Genomic DNA, 19,863 nt, shown 5'->3' with positions numbered 1-19,863 from the left:
AAAACTATGGCGCTATTTATTCATTTGACATTTTTATGATGTTATTATTTAATTTGGTATATATTCTATGGTATGATGTGTAATGATATCTTATACTTAAGAAATAATTATAGAAATTAAAACAAAAAATAATAATACTCGTATACCAAAAGTTATTTAAGTTTTATCAATAAGTATGATTATTATTTTATAAAAATTAAAAAAATATTATCTATATATGTGGGTTTTAATATTAAAATCTTGTCAAAATAGCTTTTTGCTTTTAGTATTATAAAATTATAATATTAGATTTATTTTACATATTAGTTAATTACTATTATATTAAAAGGTTAAAATACCTTTTTGGTCCCAATTTTCGTCAAGTTTTTTGAAACAAGTCCTAATTTTGGTTTTGTGCTCAAATAGGTCCCAATTTTCGTCAATTTTGGTCAATTGGGTCCTTTTTTGCTAACACCGTTTGAATCATTAACGGCCATGAATAGTGACTGCCACGTGTCACTTCGTGGTTTTTTTGAATTTTTTTTTTATTTTTATTTTTATTTTTTTTAATTTTTTTTTAAATTTTTTTTTTATTTTTTTTAAATATACACGTGTCAACCCAGGAGTGTGCCACGTGTCACTTTGTGGTTTTTTTAAATTTTAAATTTTTTATTTTATTTTATTTTTTTGAATTTTTTTGAATTATTTTTTAAATGTCCACGTGTCAATCTAGTAGTGTGCCACGTGTCAAAGTTAACATTCTATATTCAATTTGGTCCCTATATTTATTATTTTTGTTCAATTAGGTCCTAATTTTTGTTAAGATTAACCAATTTGGTCCCTATAGAAGATGTGACCAAATTTAATTTTTATATCAAAGTTATAATGATGTGAATTTTAATATATTAAATAAAGATATTTAATAAAAAATATGAATTTTAATATAAAAATTAAATTTGGTTTTAATTTGGAGAGGGACCAAATTGGTTAATGTTAACAAAAATTTGGACCTAATTGAACAAAAATAACAAATATAGGGATCAAATTGAATTTAGAACATTGACTTTGACACGTGGCACTCTACTGGGTTGACACGTGGACATTTAAAAAAAAATTAAAAAAAATTAAATTTTTTTTTAAAAAATTCAAAAAAATTCAAAAAAACCACAAAGTGACACGTGGCACACCCCTAGGTTGACACGTGTACATTTAAAAAAAATTAAAAAAAAAATAAAAAAAAAATAAAAAAAAAATTCAAAAAAACCACGAAATGACACGTGGCAGTCACTGTTCATGGCCGTTAATGATTTAAACGGTGTTAGCGAAAAAGGACCCAATTGAACAAAATTGACGAAAATTGGGACCTATTTGAACACAAAACCAAAATTAGGACTTGTTTCAAAAAACTTTACTAAAATTGGGACCAAAAAGGTATTTTAACCATATTAAAATCACTAATTCAATCTTGATTATACAATTAAGAATAAATATCCAATTTAGTTCTAAAATATTTAGGCGTAGGTCTTTGAATAATTGATCTGCTACTAAAAGTTTTATTGATAAAAAATAACATTTTGAAGATTTTAAGCTTTTCTTTTTAATTTATAATATACAACACTTTATTTCTCATATAACACATATTTATATTAATATTTAATTAATTTATTCAATTAATCAATTTGTTATACAAGTCAAATCAAAATATTATTCAATATAATTTGCAATTATGAAATTGAAATTTAATTGATTTTTAATTTAATTTTAAAATAAAAAAACAAATTATAATCAAAAATACAAATTTGAAATTAGAGAAAAGAAAATACAAACTCAGAGCATTAAATGACTGATGTAAAACATTAGATTTTTTATTCCGTAATTTGATTCTCAATAATTACTGAACAAAATTCATTTAAAACTAAACCTATGAAAAGGGTTTTCAATGTACTATAAACTATAAATATATATGCAAAAAATATGCAGCAAATGAGTCCTTAAATAATTTATTGTTTCCTTCTTAAACATAAAGAATATTGTTTTAATTTCATCTCGGAGAACTCTTTCATGTCAGTAAAAATCAAGAAACAATAATAAAAAATAAATAAAACTTAAATTAGCTACACAGGATAATTTGGTTTGTACAAACCAACTATTATAGTGAAAATTAGAAATAGTGAACCAACTAATAATAACCTTAATAATACCCGCCAAATGATACTTATAGTCAAAAACATTTTCTCTACAAAACTTATGTAGCTAATAAACATAGATAAAAAAAAAAAAATCTTAAATTCGAATACATCTTCACAAAATCACCATCAAACTCTTCTCCATCACACGTCCTAAACACTAACTCAACCTTCAAATCCTAACTCCAAAATCTCATACATTACCACCTATCAAACCACACTCATAGTCTTTTCAAAACACATCACTTTTAATATAAAAACTCAAACAAACAAAAATACAAAACAGACTACTTTAAAAGACAAAACAAAAAAATCAAAACATTTTCTTTTCTTTTTTTACTTTTTGTCTTCATGTTATGAAAAAATAATATTTTTTCTTTAAGTATATTTATTATATGGCATATTCCTAATAACATAAGTGAATAAAATATTAAATTTAAGAGTGATATTTAAAAAATATTTTAAGAATAATAAATCTATTTAAATATAGAACACTAAATTATTCAAAAACTTCTTTATATATTAATTTAAGTTTCTTTTTTTTCACAATTAAGAACTCCACAAATGCAGAAATAGAAAGCATGTCATTGTTATATTTGTAAGCCTTTTTTTTTCTTTCTATCCCAGAGGTTTGGGCCTGGCCCTTCGTAGGCCCAAGGGCAGCCCTCCTGAAGGACTCCCTACCCTACCAGCCCCTCCTCACAGTTTCACATCACCTCTGTTTCAGAAAGACAGCCTTCCCCTCAACTTCTCTACGAAAGCATAAGCTCTACTAGGGCACGAAGCTTGTCCGCCTTCGAGCTAACGAAACTCATCTAGTGCCTTCCGGTAAGTTGAACTTCAGAGTCCTTTGGTCTATTTCTTCACCATTCCTCACAGTTGTGCGCGTTGGTCACGTTAGGGTTTTAGTTTCCTGACCTCTCTCTACACCAAATCTGCAGGTTCCAGCTCTTTCCTAACTCCGGGAGCTGTGGTGCCCTTAGTTCGAATCTGTTGTTTTGGTTGTTCTCTTGAACAGGTAAGGGAAGCTAGATCTAGGGTCTTCGTTGCATGCATCTGATTTCATCTCTATTTTTAGCGTGAAATGGATTAAATGTGCCTGGGTTTGCATCTGAATGCTTGGTTGGTCTGTATTTGGAGTTTGCATGCATGGAACAGTGGGGGAGATATGATATTCTCGCCCAAGCGAGCTTGTCTCGCCTAGGCGAGAATATCAGAGGCTTGCCTAAGGTTCTGCCTCGAACGCTCGCCTGGGCGACCAGTCCACGTTCTGAGCGACGCCATGTCTCGCTCAGGCGAGGAGGTCTCGCCTGAGCGAGAATTCGTGAAAAACCCATGTTGCTTATCTCGCCTGGGCGAGAATCCGCTGAGTCAAGAAGGCCAGCGTCTCGCCTGAGCGAGTTTGCGAATGTGTGGCATGTTTTCCTGACTGTTTGGGTGCTTCATTGTATTTATTGGTCAGACTTTTTCCTCCTAAAATTGATGTACGTGATTATACTTGGGTGTTTGGATTTTTATGCATGAAATTGGCATGCTTGGTATGAGATTGATCATGAGTTTGTGGCTTCGTGATGTTTTAACATGAAAATTGGATGAATGACCAAAAAGAGGTGGGAATTGTATGAGAAACATGATTATGATGGTGAGATAGGCGTAATTCCATGAGTCCCATGGGGAGACTTCATGGTGGCGTGTAGTGTATATATTAAGATAAGGATTCAAGTAAGGATCGCATCCCGAAACTCTAAAGGGTCAGTGAGTCTCAGGTAGAGAAATCTGACCCAAGTGGTGAGAGTAGCGGGAGGCCCTAGTCTTTGGCAGGATAATGGCCTTAGACTTTTAAAGGCTAACCTTGTGTGTGGTAGGGTGAAACCCATTGGCAATGGCTCTGCAGAGCAGTAGAGGCCACCACAAGTGCAAGCGTCCAGTGAATCCGATCTTAATATATGTATCCGGATAATCGAGTCATAGTGTTTTGCTTGTTTGTCATAACATGAATTATGTGCCTCTGTGTTGTATGTCTGGGAATGTTTATGCACTTATTCCGTTATACCATGATAAGTCTTATATTACACTAGCTTACCCTTGCATTTTTGTGTGTGTTCCTGTTGTGTTTTCTCTTTTGCGATGATCACCTTTTGGTGGGAGCAAATGAGAGGGAGGTTCGAGATGGATCCGGGGGACGCAGCGAAGCGATCTAGTTTGTCTGTCTTGATGACCTTAGGGGCAGATTCATGGCCATGGGGCCTTTTGTAATGGTTGCCCAGTGGCAACTCCTTTTGCAAAATTGTTGAATTCTGTTAGTTTTCTTTTGGTTGTGGCATGGTTTCATGCCTAGCTCTTCTTCCTTTCGAAGTACTTTTGGGATGACTGTAATAGTTACTTTTCGTACGTTTCATGTTAATCTGATTGGTTCTCGTTATCAAAATTTTGTGATGCTTTATTTGGTAGAGTAATCTATTAAAACGGGACGTCACACTTTTATGGTATCAGAGCCTTCGTTCCTAAGTGTCTGTGGGTTATGTGTTTGCTTAGCTTTTGTTGTGCCTTCCTTGTCGTGTTTAGATGAGTTCCAATCTAACCGAGTTCCTAATGGTGCTTTCTGTGTGTCCAGTGATATGGCACCCCCGCGTATCGCTCCTTCTCCACCCCCTCAGGGCGATGGGCAAGATCTGGCTAGGGCAATCGAGGCCATGGCTGCGGCTTTGACTCAGCAAAGCAATGCCATGATGCAACAGCACGAGGCGGCGATGCAGCGCCAGGAAGCCTCTCTTGAGCAGCAGAACTTCATGATGCAGCAAATGGAAGCTGCTAGGCAGGCTGCAGAGGATGCTCAGAGGCAGCATGTGGATGCTCTCCGTCAGTTAGGGGAGAATGCTGCTGGTGCTCAGATGTATGGTCCCCATCCCCGACCTCCACCCCCTGAATGGAGTTTGGAAGACTTTTTGAAGCACCAACCTGCCAAGTTTGATGGCAAGAAGAGTCCCGATCAGGCGGACCAATGGATGAAAGATATGGAGCGCATCTTTGATGCCAAGAGGTGCCCTGATGAGAGCAGGCTTGCTTTCACTGTTTACATGCTCACTGGAGAGGCTGAGCATTGGTGGGCCAGCATGAAGCTGGTGATGGAGGAGAAACGTGAGGACATCACATGGAGAGCCTTCAAGAGGAGGTTCTTGTCGGAGTATTTCCCTGATAGCGTGAGGTACGCTAAGGAGGTAGAATTCCTCCAACTGACGCAGGGAAATAGATCAGTGGCCGAATATGCTGAGCAGTTCAAGCATTTGGGGCATTTCTATACCATGCCACTAGATGAGGAGTGGCGTTGCAGGAAGTTTGAGAATGGTCTCAGAGGAGACATCCGCTTGATGGTAGCTCCACTGTCCATCAAGGACTTTGCGGCCTTAGTGGAAAAGGCCAGGGTCATGGAGCGAATGAAGGTAGAGGTGGAAGCTCAGCAGTAGCCACATCAGAGAGTTAGTGGACCATCTGGGTCCAGGCCGAGGGTTGAAGAGAAGAGGAAGCCTTACGCTAGACCTCATCCACCGTCACAGAGATCTGGAGGTTTTTCTTTTCCGCCCGGCAGGATACAGTGCTATCATTGCGGAGGACCGCATGCGAAGAATTTCTACCCTTAGCTACCAGGTTTCCGCAGATGCAACCTTTGTGGCAGGGGAGGTCACTTCGGCAGGGATTGTCCTTCTAGGAGAGGGGCAGTAGCACGACCTTCACCACACACTCCGAGTCAGAGTTCAGGCCAGACTCAGTAGAGAGGAGGAGGCAGCAGGCCTCAGGCTACAGGCAGGGTCTTTGCGATGACTGGGTCAGAGGCGGCGAGTTCAGGTAACCTTGTGATTGGTTGTTGTGTGATATCTTGAAAATCTTGTTGCGTGCTTTTTGATTCTGGAGCGACACACTCATTTGTGTCAGAGTCTTGTGTGCGGGAGTTGGGTCTACCGGTGTGTGAGCTACAGTTTGATCTCGTGGTATCTACTCCGGCATCTGGGTTGGTTAGGACTTCTTCAGTGTGTTCTAGATGTTCAGTTGAGGTAGAGGGGCGCGTATACAAAGTCAATCTTATATGCCTCCCTCTGCAAGGGTTAGATGTGATCTTGGGAATGGACTGGCTCTCTGCCAATCACGTTCTAATCGACTGCCAGGAGAAGAAGTTGTTGTTCCACAGCTCGGAGGAGCCTGAGCTAATACCTTCCCATGAGGTTATGAAGGAAATCCGGGACGGTGCACAGTGCTTTATGGTCTTTGCCAGGACGGAAGTTGAGAAAGAGGAAAGGATAACAGTGATACCAGTGGTCAGAGAATTTGAGGATGTGTTCCCCGAAGAGGTATCAGGTTTGCCCCCGAGAAGAGAGGTTGAGTTCTCCATAGACTTGGTACCAGGAGCCGGTCCTGTATCGATAGCTCCTTACCGCATGGCGCCAGCAGAGTTGGTGGAGTTAAAGAAGCAGATAGAGGAATTGCTTGAGAAACAGTTTATACGGCCGAGTGCTTCGCCGTGGGGAGCGCCTGTCTTGTTGGTAAAGAAGAAGGACGGTGGCTCAAGGTTGTGTGTGGACTATAGGCAGCTGAACAAGCTGACTATAAAAAACAAGTACCCCTTGCCGAGAATAGATGATTTGATGGATCAGCTTCATGGGGCATCTGTGTTCTCCAAGATTGATCTCCGGTCAGGTTATCATCAGATTCTGGTGAAGGCAGAAGATGCTACCAGTTGCGCTGCAGCACAACTGGTGACATCTCTCCAGTTGGGAGGGTGTTAAAGGTCAGGTTGGGAGTTCGATACCCACTGACAACAACCTGCCTTGCGAAGTGGGTGGACACTTGGGGCGAGGGGTTGGGGTGTATTGGGCTGCAGACCTGACATGCTGCTGGGCCAGGGGTGGCGCCAGGGATGTTATAATATTAACTATTGTTAAGTGTTAAGAGTCGTGTTCACTAACCTATCAATTAATATATATATATATATATATATATATATATATATATATATATATATATATATATAAGGATTCAGTTAATGAATTTAAGAGTACAAATTGTTTAACAAAGACAGATTATGAATGTTTTATTATTTATGTTAAGACGCTTATAAACAAAAAAAAAATCATTTACAAAAGACTTTTTTTTATACTTCTTTTTAAAATTATGAAGAATGTATTCATCTTTTCTTATATCAGAACCCACCTTAACGATCTCGACAAATACTATAACATTTATGTTCGATCAAATTTGTTGGATGGACTATTTAAATAAAAACTTTAGGAGGAAAGTTTTATTTAAAAAAAAAAATTAACAAAAAAAAAGGTTTAATTATGCCTTTGGTCCCCTTTTTGGACTCGAAATCTCAAAATGGTACCTGTATTTTTGGAAATCTCAAAATGGTCCCCTTTTAAGTTTAAAAGTCTCAATTTTGCCCTTTCCGTCAAGTGTGGGCAAACGGCGTTAGGTGAACAGTGACATGACAAGGTTGACCACTTGTTGAACAGTGACTTGGCAGGGAAGGCGTTGACGTGGAATGGGCAGCTGTAATTAAATTATGTTTAGGGTAAGAAAAAATGTTAAATTAAATTAGGGTTTAGGGTTTTTATAATTTAAGGTGGGATAATTATTTTTTAAAAAACTCAGAATTGCGAATTTAGGTTTAGGGTTCTTAAAACAGAAAGGTGGGGTAAAATTGGGGAAACTGATCCAGAAGGTTGTGAAGTGCGATCGCTGTCGTTCTCCATCGTCATCACGCGTGCAATCTGAGGATTTTTACTTCATCGCATTCATCTCAAACGCTGGAGCAATCTCAGGTTAGTGAGTTTCCCTATTTTGGTTCGGTGCTTTTGTTGGGTGCATTTGTTCAGTGCCTTTTGTTTGTCGGTTGAAAAGTTTGCTTTTTGGAAAGGAAATGGTAGTGTTGTCGGTGAAATGCAGTGTATTATTGATTAGTGTGCTTATTTGAGCATGGGTCTGTGTCATAGCATGTGGTCCTTTATTTTTTCGTTTGTGGTCCCTCTTTTTTGAAAGTGATCTCGTGTATTTCTGTACTTTGTATTTTTAAATTTTTTTAATGTTTGTTTGTATATGAATATTATATAGGTGTAGTTGGTGAGTATTATAAATGGACGAGGAAAAGTTTGATGTTGTTAGGCACCTATATGCCAATTTTAGGAAAAAATTCCCAGGTAAAAATTTGAAGAGATTGATGTGGAAGGCAGTTGCTTGCACACATTCAGAAGGTTGGGAGCAAGATATGAGGGACATCAAAGAGCTAAACGAAGATGCCTTCAAATACTTGCTGGCCATTCCACCCAGGTATGTTTTCAAAAATGTTATTGTGTGTATTTGTCATTACAAACTGGGATAATATTAATGTAATTATTGTGCTGCAGGTTTTGGTCACGATCTAGATTCACAACAACTGCCCAATCTGATACGTTGGTTAACAATATGTCTGAAGCCTTTAACAGTGTCTTAGTGGAATGTATGGGCAAGCCAATAATCACCATGTTGGAGGAAATAAGGCTATACATGATGCATAGGTGGGCTAAGAACAGAAAAAAGGCTACATCTTATGAGGGGAACATTTGTCCCAAAATCCTGACAAGATACAACTTGGAAGCAAATTTGACAAGGCATTGGATTCCTAGGTAAACCTCTTCCTGTGTATGTACCCAGTTTTGTATAACCACTTATATCATCATATGCCAAAACCTTGTAGTTGGTCAGCAGACAAAATTTTTGAGGTGAGGCATGCATCACATGTTGGTGATAAGTTTGTGGTCAATATCGATGAAGCATCCTGCACATGCAGGAAGTGGAGCATCACTGGGATACCCTGCTATCATGCCCTATCAGCCATGAGGTTTCTAAACATAGATGGAAAAGATTTCATCTCCACATGGTATAAGAAGTCCACCTACGAAGAGACATACGCATCCATCATATACCCAATCAATGGCCAAAGGGTGTGGGAGGTTACACCATATCCAGATATTTTACCTCCTCCAAAAAGATCATTACCAGGCAGACCAAAAAAGAAAAGGAGATTGCAGGAATGGGAGCTACGCAAAGATGACACACAAATAACCAAAGCAGACTTACGCAAGAGGTGTCGCATATGTAGGGAAGTTGGCCATAATAGAAGACATTGCCCTCAAGCACCTGCAACTGAAGCACCTACTCAACCATCCCAACCACAATCACAGCAACAAACCCCTGCAACTGAAGCACCTACTCAATCATCCCAGCCACAATCACAGCAACAAACCCCTGGAACTGAAGCACTTTCTCAACCATCCCAGCCACAATCACAACAACAAACCCCTGCAACTGAAACTCCTACTCAGCCATCCCACCCACCATCACAACAACTAACCCCTGCAACTGAAGCTCCAGGTCAGCCATCCCAGCCACCATCACAGCAACCAACCCCTGCATTATCACAGCCAAGTTCACAACCTGCACAACCTTCTACTACAGCACCAAGGACTTCAGCTCAACATTCTCACCAAGGAACACGTGGGCGTGGAAGACCAATGATGAGACCAAAACTGAATGCAAGGAGGGGACGCATATGGAAACCCTGACTACATGTGCTTTCCATATTATAATGTTTTGTAGCTTTGGTCTGTAATTACCTTTTTGAAAAACAATTTAGGTACTAGTGGATGAATATATTTTGTCAATATGTGTAATTGGTATTTGGGGGACCACTTTTTTGTCCGTTTCAGTTATGTTGTAGTGGTCCACTTTATTCACAGATGTTAAACATTTGCTGCTGAAATCAAAATCTAACTACACCTTATTTATATATCAAAATCTGTATTCATGTCCAATTATCATATTCAGTACTGGCGCATTAAAGGTTTCCTGCCAATTTTACTTAAACAGATATTGATATCATTCATTAACTTTTTAAACCTTATACAAACAAAATCATCTACTACATTAAAGGTCTGCTTGAACAAGATATAACAAAATCTACCCCTGCTTGAAAAACATACAACAAAATCTACTCCTTTGGCAGGTCACACACTCATTCTAATTCACCAACAAAAATGCACTAAAGATGTTCAATACAACGCAGAGACAGACCACTCCAATCAACAGTTTAACCCTTTTTTCTAATGAATTAATACATATTTTGATATCACCAACTACTTCTTCAGACATCACGTAACTTCTTCTCATTTCTTAGGTATTCAAACTGCCACCAACAGCGTGTTCTTCAATCTTCACATTGCCACCAACCTTTTCTTCATTCTTCACATGCTTCCAAAGGTTTTCTTCAATCACAACAGTGCTTGCAGAACCCGCTTCTCCCCTCCTATACTGATCAAACCAGCTAAAGTAATTGCACCCACCACACGCTTCACTTCCACTCTGATGCAAATATACCCTTAACGTCAGATTTTTTCACAAAACACACAAAATAACACAAAAACAAAACACAAAATACAAAGGACATTACCTTGAAGTTTGGACAGCCCCAAAACCTTTTTCCTTTCTTCTTGGCTATTCTCGCGGTTCTCAACACAGCCTTAGCACCACAATAACAACTGGGCGTCACATTGGAGCTTCTACACCCACCTGCATTGCAATTGACGCTGTTCTTCTACTTTCCTCCAACATCTGAACTTGAACAAGACCCACAAGACACAGAACTGGCTGGATTCATCACAGAAGAAGGGAGAAGATGGTAACAAAATTAGGGATTCTACATTGCAATGCTGGTGGCTTAAATAAATAAACATTTCCACACTAATACACCTGTATTTGACACGTTTCAGTAACAGAAAGCCATCTCAGCAACCACTAACGCCGTTTGCCCAGACTTGACGGAAAGGGCAAAATTGAGACTTTTAAAGTTGAAAGGGGACCATTTTGAGATTTCCAAAAATACAGGTACCATTTTGAGATTTCGAGTCCAAAATGGGGACCAAAGGCATAATTAAACAAAAAAAAAATTAGATGTAAGTAGGTAATGGAAATGTTGAGATGTTACAACATCTCAATATTTTATAAATCAAACTCAATATTTACTCAAATAATCAAACTAGATTAATGTAGAGTTAGAACCCATGGGTTAATTCGGCCCACCACAAGTTTAGATCGGGTAGAGTTGAAATTTTTTTACAAATTTCAGTATGGGTCAATTTTTGATCCGGCCTACCAAGAACCCGGCTCACCCGGGTTAAATCCGTGATGAGCCGGATTGGTCCACCAATTCGTATGGTCATACATATTATGTTGGGTTTTGCAATGTTAGGTTGTTTTTTTTAACCAAACATATTAGTGGGTTGGCAAATGAAAACCTAGCTTCAACTCCAAATAGATGGGAATAAAGAAGATGCTTTAAAAGATGAAAATGTTGTGGGTTTATCCATTCAATACTCTAATATTATAGTTGGATAAGTGATAAGAATGTTTTGATCTTAGATAGTAATTTTTTTTTAATTTTGTTTTGTATTGGAGTTTAACATCATTTTGGATTATATTTAGATTGTATTGAAGTTTATTTAAATTTTAATCCGAATTTTAATTTATGACTTAAGAAAAAAATTATATTTTATTTTAATTAAGTGGACTAGTGAGCCAACCCGTTTAACCCATCAACCCGTGGTGGGCCGAGTTGAGTTCGAAGTTTTTCAGCTCGCTTATAAGTGAGCCGGAATAGGTTGGCCCACTAAGTGACCAACCCATAGTGGGTCGGTTCGGGTTGAGCCGGGTGGCCCATTTTGACAGCTCTAGATTAATGAATCATTTACGAATTTTCATTTGTTCCTGCGAAAACAATAACAGAATGTCAGGGAACATAAATCACATCTTACCTCAATCACTGACTTCTCAGACTGGTTACTCCTCGATTCGTCGTATGTGTCTTCGTCTAACGTTGGCGGTTTGGACCTCTAAGGGGTTACCTACGGAAAGAACGATCATGTCAGCAAAGACTCTCAAAAGTCAAATCTCATATTAGTGAATTAATGAAAGCATACCTTTAATGGTTTTAATGGTTGGGGTTCACATGTATTTATAGAATCATTAATTATGTTTTCCCCTTCTTATGGGCCGAATCCTCTTTATTATTTTGGGCTAATGTTCAGGGTTTTAAATGGGCCTAGGCCAAGTCCAAGCCCTATGTTAGTGAGTTGATACTGGAGGCCTTGCTGTAATTTTCTAAGTTTGGGGTTAGCGACTCTTCCTTATGCACTATTCTTTGGAGTAGGCACTAGTGCAGATTTGATAATTTACCTCGTCTTATAGGTCTCGGTTATGGCGGAATCGAAGCTTATAAGGAGGCGGTGGCAATTTTGCAATTTCAGCAACATATATTGCTTCGGTTCTACAAACAACCTATGCCATAAGCAACTTTAGGCCTCAGTTCCTTAAGAACCGAAGCCTATTAGGCAGCCCAGAAATGAAAATTTTAAAATTGGCGCCAACGAGAACACATTTGGCCTCGGTTGCTTTTCGACCGAGGCAATATTGGGCAGTTTTAGGCCTCAGTTGAAATAGAACCGAAGCCTATAACCCTGTCCAGAAACCCTAATTTATAAATTTCATCAGCGCCGCCCCCTTTGGCTTCGGGTCCCCTTCGACCGAGGCCATTGAGCCTGTTAAAATCCCCAAATCGCGAACCTCGATCACTATTCATCTTCTTCCCCAATTCTCTCTACGCGAACCCCAATTCTCTCGTCACTGCTTGGTGGACTGCGCGAAGGATTCGCGATGGGTGCTGCCGGCGAGATGAAGAACGGAACTGCGGTGGCTGAACTAGCGTCTCTGGTGTGTGCTCGCGTGATTGTTGTTGGCGCTGTTCTGGTTCGCTGCTGCAATGGAGGATACGTCTCCGCTGCTGCCATGGTGGTCGCGAATCTGGTTCGATGTGCAAAGGTGGAGCTCGCGTCGGCGTTGCAGTGGAAATGATGGTGGTGATGATGCATCTTCAATGGTTGTGGTGGCAGCGTGAAGATGAACTCTCGATGGTGATGGCAGCGTCGAGATGATGCGCGGCTGCGTGGCTGAAAGGTTGGACGCAGTGCAAATCTGAAAGGTTCGCGTTTCCGCTGCTGTTTCGCTGCTGCAACTGTTCCGACGTGATGGTTCTGGTTCGCTGCTTCCATGGTGGAGCGTTAATGGTGTTTTGAACGTTGCTATTGCTGCAAGCGCGGTGGTGATGGTTCAGCTGCTGTGCGGGCAGCTTGCTCATGGTGGTTCGATGGGGTATGGTGTTGCGGTGGCTGCGCGTTGCAGAGAGGATGGAGAAGCGGTGGCTGCCGACAATGGTGGAACGTGAACTGCCATGGTTGGTGCACGAGGAAGCTTCGCGGAGGCTGCGAATTTTATTTTATTTTTTTAAAAAATATTGAATTTATGGCTTCGGTCTATCTGCAACTGAGGCAGAAAAGAGGTCTATGGCTTCGGGTAATGACCGAGGCCAAAAGGGGATGCCTTTTGGCCTCACTTTAATATGCCTCGGTTCTTAAACCGAGGCAGAATCTCGAAAATAACCGGGGTCAAAAGGGTATACTGCACTAGTGAGGCGGCTTGAGCCGTTATGTGTGTTGTCTTGTTCAGTTAACCATCCATCTATTCTTCTTTTTATAATAGAGCTAGACGCAGACGATTCAAACCAGGTAATTAACTAGGTTTGCGTAGATATAGTAAAGTTAAAAATGGATTGAGAATATTATATGGGAAAATACTTACTGATTGATTGATCAATGATCATGGCTCACACTTAAAAGTTAAAATGGAATTTTGGTTCTTACAACATTATTGATGATCGGTAGGGTTAAAGGGCAAGGGTAGGTTTATACTTCTATAGCTTTCGTAGGGCAATGTGTGAATGAAGTTCTTAAAAAGAAACTGGGGTAGGCACTATCTCACTATTGTGTCAGCCTTCGATTTTTTAACTATACAAAACCTTACTGGGGAAGGTGCTATCTCACATATCCATAATCTTCGTTCATGAATTCAAAATACATGAATCATATTAAATGCTATAAAAATATTAAATATTATAAGAAAATATATTTATCACTTACGTGAGTGTTTTAAAGATTGTCTCCATTATGCATAACATTAAAGCAGCAATGATTAACTTCTCCGTAATTAATTAAATAGACAATTAAAAAAATCTACGCACTAGAGAAAGTGATCTTTTTTTTTTATCTTGCGAAAGTAACCATGATATCATGTTTATGTAATAATCTCCGAGTGAAAATTGTGAGTTGTTTAATGTCTTATAATTTTGGAGTTCCAACTTAACTTTAACATGTTTTTGTCATTTAAATGGTTTCGATAAAGTAAAAGTGATAATAATTATAAATTAATTCTTTTTAATGATACTAGCGTAAACACGATATTGAACTTGTGTGTATGCATTTTTTAAATATGCGTGATATTATATTAGTAGGTGATAATATTGTAATGTTATTAAGTTAATATATAAATTAAAATTATATTTATTAAAAATAAAGTGAAATATATCAGAACAGATGAAAGAATAATCATTGATAAATAAATAAAAGAAGAAGTAGAGATATCTAATTTTATAAGAAACATGTAAAAGTAATAGTCAATTTTTAAAAATTTAATAAATTATTATATTTAAAGGGTAAAATTGATATTTTAAAATGTGGACACAAAAAAGAAAATCTCTTTTATACATTGTTATAGATTAAACTTTTAAGTATAACGGAAATATTATGGTAAATTCAATAATAATTTTGTTACAAAACTTACGTTCATCTTAAATTTTTATCATTAAATACACACACAATGAGATGTTTAAGCTAAGAGTGATAGTATTTAAAAATTATCTTACTATGAAACTCTAAGATATTTGTTATGTTCATATATAGCTATTTTAAAGAAATATTATTCTTTATTATCTATTATTTTTAGAATAATCGTTTTTTCAGTGATATTATTATGTTTATTTTTATTATGTGTTATAATTTTTTTTAGAAAGAACACCAAAAAAGATATAGTAACTAATGCATTTAAAATAAAATAAATAAATGTTTTCTTTTTTATGGAGTGAAAGAACTACTATACAGAAAGAGTACAGTGGAACAATTGTTATATAATTCTTTCAAATAATTACAATTTTATTTCGATATTACACTTGCATTAATCTTAACTCTTTCATTATTAACCATAAACAATTAGGTGAGAAAAAATATTGTTCACTGGGGTAATTATTAGTGCATTCTACAGACAAATAAGGTGAAAATAACAATTCTTGGAGTTATATATATTTATAAAAGCATGTATTGCTATGTGTGCTTATAGAATTTGTTCTGTTTGAAACAAAGAACAAAATTTTATATATATATATATATATATATATATATATATATATATATATATATATATATATATATATATATAAGGCGTGATAACCATTTTAATTTTTACCTATATTTTCATTTAATTTTAAAAAATAAACACTTAAAAAAAAAAATATGACGCGGTTTCTGTTTCGCCATAAAATTAACAAGTGGCCGGCGGCTGCTGGTCTAATTTTACATTACATTTATAAAGGCGAATTTTAATGTTAGTAAATGTAAGTTATATTAAATCAATAAGGTCGTGTTAACCGTGACCTAAGGTTTATTTTAATTTTAATTTAATAATATATCTAATAATTTTTATATTACTTAATATGATAATCAATTTTATTATAAAAATTATTGCACTAACATTATTATTTATTTATTTAATTTAAGTTTAATTTTTATAGATGTAATAAATTATCAATAATAATCATTTTAATCTTTTAAATGAAGTAAAATTGCATTAATTGCAGTCAAAATTTATTAAATAATACGTTTAACTGTAAATGTTATACCTATTAAACATACCTTAACTGGTATCTTGTTAGCATTCTCGAAACAATAAAAGCAAACAAATTAAATATAGAAAACGTATAAAACTGCATCCCTCGTCTTTATCTTCTTCTCACGCCTTTTTTCAGCAAGTCATTTTTTTTCCTCAATCACTTTTAAAGGTTTTTCTTTATCTTTATTTATTTTTAATCATTGTTCATATCAAAAGTAGTTAAAATTAATATTATGGATATATATATATATATATATATATATATATATATATATATATATATATATATATATATATATATATATAAACATTCGATTTTATTAGGAGTAGAAATTAATCTAATATTATCTTTTCAAATTTTAAATAACATGTACAAAAATAATTAATATAAAAAAATAGGGGAACACAAAAAGATTTAAAATAAAATAATAGAGTGATAATAAATAAAAAAAGAATCAATTTTTTATTAGTTTTCATAAATAACATTATTATAAATTTATTTATACAATAGATAATAAATAGTAATGTTATTATGTTTCTTTATACTAGAAATAAGAAATATTAATTTTATAATTAATAAATAATAAATGTTATTATATTTTATGTTTATACAAAATTGTGAATGCAGAATTGGAAAGTTATAATTATTTTAAATTTTAACTGAGAAGTGTTGTAATGTGTTGTAGCTAGATTATATTAATTTTTATTAAAAAATAAATTTTAATTAAATTAATATTTAATTTAATTATGGGAAAGGTGATTGTGTGACTTGATAACACATAACAATGTAAAATTTTAATTATTTACCAAAAGATATTAACAGGTAGTGTAATAAAAAATCCAAAAAATAACGATTTACACGATTTTACAATTTTGTTTGATGATCCTACCAATATATTGTATTATAATTATACGTAAGATCTGACTCATAAATATTATGTAAAATCGTGACATCTTACGATTTAAATATTGATTTTGACTATGGTGATATTGATCATACCATGTTGTAACAGTGAAGCTAAAATTCACATTACAAGCCACGGAATCCTAAATATAACTGCCACTTCATCACCTAAAGACTAAATTCATCCTAAAAAAATTTAGAAACTAGGAAAAATATTTATGCAGGAAAGAAAATAAAAATTTAAAGATTGAGTGATTAAAACCATAATTTATTTCTATATTTATATTAACTAAAAATAGTTTTAAAATGTCAAATTACATGTTTCAATCGGTTATTTGCAAATTGTCACGAAATATTGGACCAACAATCAATTGTTTTAAAGATGATAACAATGTGGAAGGGATTTGTAAGTGTCAAATATATTACGGAGTTTCTCTTTTTATACTAAATGCTTTTGACTTTTATATTATTTATTACGTGCAACTATTCTTTATCCCCTCTTCATTAGAAGTATCCAATTTGAATTGCACCAAAATTGAACAAACAATACCTAGTTTCTTTAAAATTAATAATGGACTTAAAAAGCTAAAACTATTTATAATCGATTATAATACAATTTATTATATCTTTGAATTGTTATTATTGCCCTAATTGTTTTTCATTTTGATACTTTTATAAATAATTATTCATATATTTCGCCGGTTTATTATCTAATCAATTATAAAACTTATTATTTTATGGTTTATTATATATGTATTCTTTTTCATCAATAATTAAAAGTTTTAGTTTTAAAAGGCAGCCATTTAATTATTATAGTCACATCCCAAAGAAATAAAAGTCAAATCTGAAATTAGTGCAGTTTATATATTAGTCTCTCGTAACCTCAACATGCCACATGTTATGTCGCTTTTTCACTTTTTTTTTCCTCTCACATAGTGACATCTGTATTCCTTGCCACCTGTTTCTTTAAAAATAAAAATTTGAAACAACGTAAACAAAATAAAGTTGTTTCCACAAGCAACACATGGAAAATAATGTTTTGACAAAATTTTTTTTGACAAATTGACAAAATTACTATAAATGGAATTAAAATAGATTATCATTTTATTTTTTAATCAAAATAAAATAATAAAATAATACTTTTTTACTTAAATTAGTAATTTGTCAAAAAGTTTGTTAAAAAACTTTGTTAACCGATCACTTCCCTATTACATTTAATTTGACCTTTTTAAAATATTGAGGCTAGGATAGAGATTTTTTTTTTTTTCAGAATAAAACTAATTAAAAAATTCCTGCAAACTCATTTCAATCTAATTACAACTATAGACATATTTAGTACTTAGGAACACACAATAAGTCAATTTTTTGTGCAGGGTTTTCAATTTTTCTGTATTTAATAAATTCAATATAATAATGTATACTATAAGTTTTGAATTTAAATATTTTTAATTAATAGTTTCTTAACACTACTAAATTTTTCTATATAATAGTTTACGAATACTGTAAAGAATTATATTTAATATATTTTCAACGATTTTAAAAAGCAAACAAATGTTTATAAACTTAGAAAATATTTTTAACATTAAGAAATATTTATAATTTAAGATTAATATTTAAAAAAAATACAAAATACAGTTTATAATAAACTAATAGTTTGTACTTATTTTAAATCATGTTAGACTATGAAAATGAATATAAGTATTTAAAATATATAATTAATAACTATCAGGGGAAAATCATCTTTTCGTTCTCTGTTTTAAAAATTTAACTAGATTTCTAATTTTTATTTGGTTAACTCTTTTGATTTTTTTAAGAACGATTTAATTAGGTCATTTTTATTAGTTTAATGTTAAGGTTGTGTCAGTTCATAATATTTTTATTTTTTAATTATTATTCTTTTAAATTGTTGTTATATTATTATTTTATTACGTAATAATATTAGTGTTATGTGACAGTGTTGGGTGCCACATGTTTATACGTATTGTCAATATTAGAGTTAGTGTCATCGTGAATTGTACTCCATTTAATTTTTATATTTAAAATTTTGATTTAATTTAATTTCTATATTTGAAAATTTAATTTAATTTAATCCAATTTTTTTATTAAATGAAGTAATATTATCATTTTTTAAATCAAATTAAATTATTAATTAAGTTTAATTACAAATTATATATATATATATATATATATTAAAATATTTTTTAGATTTAAAAATTCTGGAACGTAGATGATTAAATATTAGATTCTTTCTATTCAGAAATTGAATGTTCATAGCGTACTTCTATTTTGTTTTTTTTTCGATATGCTTGTTTACAACCTGTATTCATGAAATCCAGAAACGCAAAAACATGAGAAAATAAGTGTAAAAATTCAATCCCGTCTATTTACAATCGAATTGAGTTCTTATTATTCTGTATCATCCTCTAGAACTTTTATAATCGAAGAACATTCAATTCAATAAACAATATAAAAACTAAAATTGAAATAGTAAATAACATAATCAGAGAGTGAAGAAACCAGTGGTGTTGTCGGTGAGAAACAAGCGATTCGTTCTCACGCAACGGTGGCACTGTCATCGGCGATTTTGATAGCAATCGTGAATATTAGAAACAAAAACACATTAGTGAAAGTATTTAATATAGCATAGAAATTAACGTTGGTCAGTTCAAGGAAAGTATTTAAGTTAAGTTAAAAAAAGTAATCTCTTTCTCAACAAATTAAAGGTCGGGGAATTAAAATGCATTAAAACTGAATTAAAATTAGAAAACAAGAAACCGAAAGAGTATTGAAATGCAAAATTTAAAAACTAAAATTGAAGTGCAATGGAAAATAAAGGAAAGTTGTAAAAGAAAACGATAAAGGAAAGCTATAAACGAAAGCATTAAAAGAAAGTTATAAACGAAAAAAATAAAAGGAAGTTGCAAATGAAACGCATTAAGA

The 19,863-nt window shown here is 34.1% G+C and overlaps 1 protein-coding gene across 1 annotated transcript; it reads left to right on the top strand.

The window, feature by feature from the left end:
• Positions 1 to 8,373: 8,373 nt before the first annotated feature.
• LOC146887268 (uncharacterized) lies at positions 8,374 to 9,757 on the top strand. The gene is made up of 3 exons (XM_085672079.1): positions 8,374 to 8,483; positions 8,561 to 8,818; positions 8,890 to 9,757. Exons 1-3 carry the CDS (start codon positions 8,374 to 8,376, stop codon positions 9,755 to 9,757), a joined length of 1,236 nt encoding a protein of 411 aa, XP_085528205.1.
• Positions 9,758 to 19,863: the final 10,106 nt, after the last annotated feature.

This window comes from Vigna unguiculata, chromosome 4 (assembly GCF_037176805.1).
Source record: "Vigna unguiculata cultivar grain cowpea cultivar isolate G323 ecotype 2 chromosome 4, ASM3717680v1, whole genome shotgun sequence".
Lineage (NCBI taxonomy): Eukaryota > Viridiplantae > Streptophyta > Magnoliopsida > Fabales > Fabaceae > Vigna > Vigna unguiculata.
The sequence above is the reverse complement of the archived record's forward strand: the minus strand, read 5'-3'. Positions and strand labels throughout refer to the sequence as shown.

Excerpts from the sequence above, each read along its gene's own strand:
- LOC146887268 (XM_085672079.1), top strand. The coding sequence starts at position 8,374 with ATGTGGAAGGCAGTTGCTTGCACACATTCAGAAGGTTGGGAGCAAGAT. Across the intron at positions 8,484-8,560 it reads TTGCTGGCCATTCCACCCAG|GTTTTGGTCACGATCTAGAT; the intron begins GTATGTTTTCAA and ends ATTGTGCTGCAG. Across the intron at positions 8,819-8,889 it reads ACAAGGCATTGGATTCCTAG|TTGGTCAGCAGACAAAATTT; the intron begins GTAAACCTCTTC and ends AAAACCTTGTAG.